General features: G+C 38.0%; 1 protein-coding gene across 3 annotated transcripts in view; it reads right to left on the minus strand.

Moving 5' to 3' along the window:
- Positions 1–3,425, minus strand: part of LOC106878581 (protein C-ets-1) — a 192,268-nt gene that overhangs the window by 153,500 nt on the left and 35,343 nt on the right. For all 3 annotated transcript variants that reach the window (XM_052967851.1, XM_052967850.1, XM_052967849.1), the window contains exon 2: positions 820–951. In XM_052967851.1, the coding sequence (XP_052823811.1) occupies positions 820–948 (129 nt within the window). In that variant the 5' untranslated portion in view covers positions 949–951. The remainder of the gene's footprint in view (positions 1–819; positions 952–3,425) is intronic.

Raw genomic sequence — 3,425 nt, forward strand, 5'->3', positions numbered from 1 at the left:
ATATATATATATATATATATATATATGACGGGCTTCTTTCAGTTTCCGTTTACCAAATCCACTCACAAAGCTTTGGTTGGCCTGAGGCTATAGTAGAAGACACTTGCCCAAGGTTCCACAGAGTGGGAATGAACCCGGAACCATGTGATTGGTAAGCAAGCTTCTTACCACACAGCCACTCCTGCGCCTATGCATATATATAAGATGGACTTTCAGTTTCCGTCTACCAAATCCACTCACAAGGCTTTGGATGGTGGGGGAGACAAACACAGACATGCAAACATATATATTTGTATATGTTTATGTGTCTGTGTTTGTCCCCCACCACACCATCACTTGACAACCGATGCTGGTGTGCATACATCACCTGTAACTTAGCAGTTCAGTAAAAGAGACTGATAGAATCCAAACAAACACGGCTAAAACCAATATCTCTGCCTTAGCGAAGGCAGAGATAACAAGAACACTCAGAGAACGCAAACTTTGGCTAAGGCAACACTAACGTCCTCTCAACGATTAGCCAGAGATGATTTTTAAAATGAGAATATCTGAAATAAACTCAAATGCTCTCACAAACGAGAATACTAAAAATGAACCCGACTGAAAACAGCAAAAATAATCCAGAATCTTTGTCTGGTACCGGATTGATCCCAAAATCTAATCAGTTCGTGCCAGTCACAAGGCCAAACATCCCTGAAAGTTTCATGCGAATCCATCCAGTGGTTCTTGAGATATCTTGTCCATAGACAAACAAACATGACTGGAAACAATACCTCCACGTTTGCTAAGATGGATGTAATAAATGTTCGTTTTCCTTACCTTTGACAAGTCACGCAAATGCGCAGGTTTTGGACGGCATGCGCGCTTGCGTTGAAGACTCCTTGGGGAGCAACTGAAGAAATCTTCTCCATCTTTTACGCAGTCTACTTGGTACAATTCCATTTCCATGTTCTGGAAACAAAGAAAGAAACAGTAAGAGTTAATACGGTTCTAATCTCCCAGACAGATTTTTATATCATTTTATGTTGTTACTTGATTTACCAAAAATAGCAGCCAAATTCCTTGACTCTGTAGCATTCCCATTATTTTGTGAAATGTAAAAAAGCACCCAACATTATAAACATACCCCACCACCCTGTTGTTGTCACAAACTTTACCCATAAAATCTCAAAGCAAGGTTAACAACAAATTCCCTAAAATTACAAATGGAAGGGCTCATTATTTTTGTCATAAATTTTACCCCTGAAATTACAACATAAGGTATATAACAATTCAGCCAACATTACCAAAACAGGGGCCCCAATAACATTGTTATCAAAGTTGACCCTTGAAATCTCAATGCAATAACATCATCGTCGTTTAACGTCTGCTTTCCATGCTAGCATGGGTTGGACGATTTGACTGAGGACTGGTGAACCCGATGGCTGCACCAGGCTCCAATCTGATTTGGCAGAGTTTCTACAGCTGGATGCCCTTTCTAATGCCAACCACTCCGAGAGTGTAGTGGGTGCTCACTGCGGTGAGACTTTTTGAACAGCCTGTATAATATTAACATATTTTCAGAGGGAGAAAAAAGGGACAAAAAACATCGAAGTATCAAATATGAAATTATCAAGAGAAAAATACCCATAACTACCTTGTTAAAGAAACAAAGATAAAGACAAAAAAGGGGGGGAATTAAGCAACAGAAGATAAGGACAGAGGAAGCAATGGGTTGGATACCTCAAACCAAATGGCAGATTCAGTCATGCTTCACAGACATGATTTTTAAAAGCGTTGCAACAGAGAATGGCCCGCAACACTTGCTACCACAGTTACCCAACCCCAGGGGGTCTCATTTTTCAGACAGGTCACAGTTTGCGCAGGAAATCAACTGAACTGAAGATTCCAGAATACAATTGAAACTTCATTATTCTTCATTGTATCTAAAGCTTAACTAATTAACACCACCCTGCACTAATTACAAAAAGACACCAACATGGTTTTCCCCCCATGTCTAATAGTAATTAATTTATTAATTTATGCACGCCTTCCCCTATCTTATTATCAGGTTTACCTTACTTCACAACCCATTAGTTACGGTTAAATGAGTAGAGTCTCCTCCTTTAGTAAGTATCACTGCACACTCAAGTGGTTTCTCCAATTGAGTGAATGGCTAATCATTTAAAGCAGAAAGAATAATAATAATAATAATAATAATAATAATAATAAGATACAATAAAATGAAAAGGTGAATAAAAATAAGGACACAACCCTGGTTGTATAGCTAAGAAGTTTTCTTTTAAACTACATGGTTTCGGCGCAGGAGTGGCTGTGTGGTAAGTAGCTTGCTTACCAGCCACATGATTCCAGGTTCAGTCCCACTGCGTGGCACCTTGGGCAAGTGTCTTCTACTATAGCCTCAGGCTGACCAAAGCCTTGTGAGTGGATTTGATAGATGGAAACTGAAAGAAGCCCCTCATATATATATGTGTGTGTATCTGTGTTTGTCACCCACCATTGGTTGATAAGTGATGTTGCTGTGTTTACGTCCCTGTAACTTAGCGGTTCGGCAAAAGACCTCAATAGAATAAGTACTAGGCTTACAAAGAATAAGTCTTGGGGGTCAATTAGTTTGACTGAAGGTGGTACTCCAGCATGGCAGCAATCAAATGACTGAAACAAGTAAAAGAAATTTGGTGGTGAGCATGGCTCGGCTGCACTGAAGCTGACCTGGGGTTAAACAACAACTACTACTACTCCAACAGCAGCCAGAAGAACACAGTCAACCGGATTAACAGATCACAGGATTAAAGCTTAAATCTGCCCATGCCCACCACACCCGTCACCACCCCTACCTACCAGACACCCATATGCTAATGTAATTATCACACCTGTCATATCACATTATCTATTGATACACCTGACAACAGTGAGGAAAGCACAACATATGTTCTCAGTCTTGAATGGCAAATTCTGATGCCTTGTGGTTTTCCATTCTCACTCAACATTCCTCTCTAGCAGACAGCTGTCTCATCATCACCACCATCATCATCATCATCATCACTAACATTCTATCTTACACATGTGTGTGTATATATGCATATATGTATGTAAATATGTGTATGAATATATATATATATGTATATATGTGTATATATATATATGTATATATGAATATATATACATGTATGTGTATATGTATGTATATATAAATATGTATATATGAATATAATCACATACACACACACACACACACACACATATATAGAGATATATCATACACATGTGCATACATATGCACACACATGAATATATATGTACATGTACATATGCATATATATATCTATATGCACATATGTATATAGATATACACACAAGTGCATATAAATATATAATTATACATACATATATATATATATATATATATATATATATATATATAT

The sequence above is a fragment of the Octopus bimaculoides genome, chromosome 5 (assembly GCF_001194135.2).
Source record: "Octopus bimaculoides isolate UCB-OBI-ISO-001 chromosome 5, ASM119413v2, whole genome shotgun sequence".
NCBI lineage: Eukaryota > Metazoa > Mollusca > Cephalopoda > Octopoda > Octopodidae > Octopus > Octopus bimaculoides.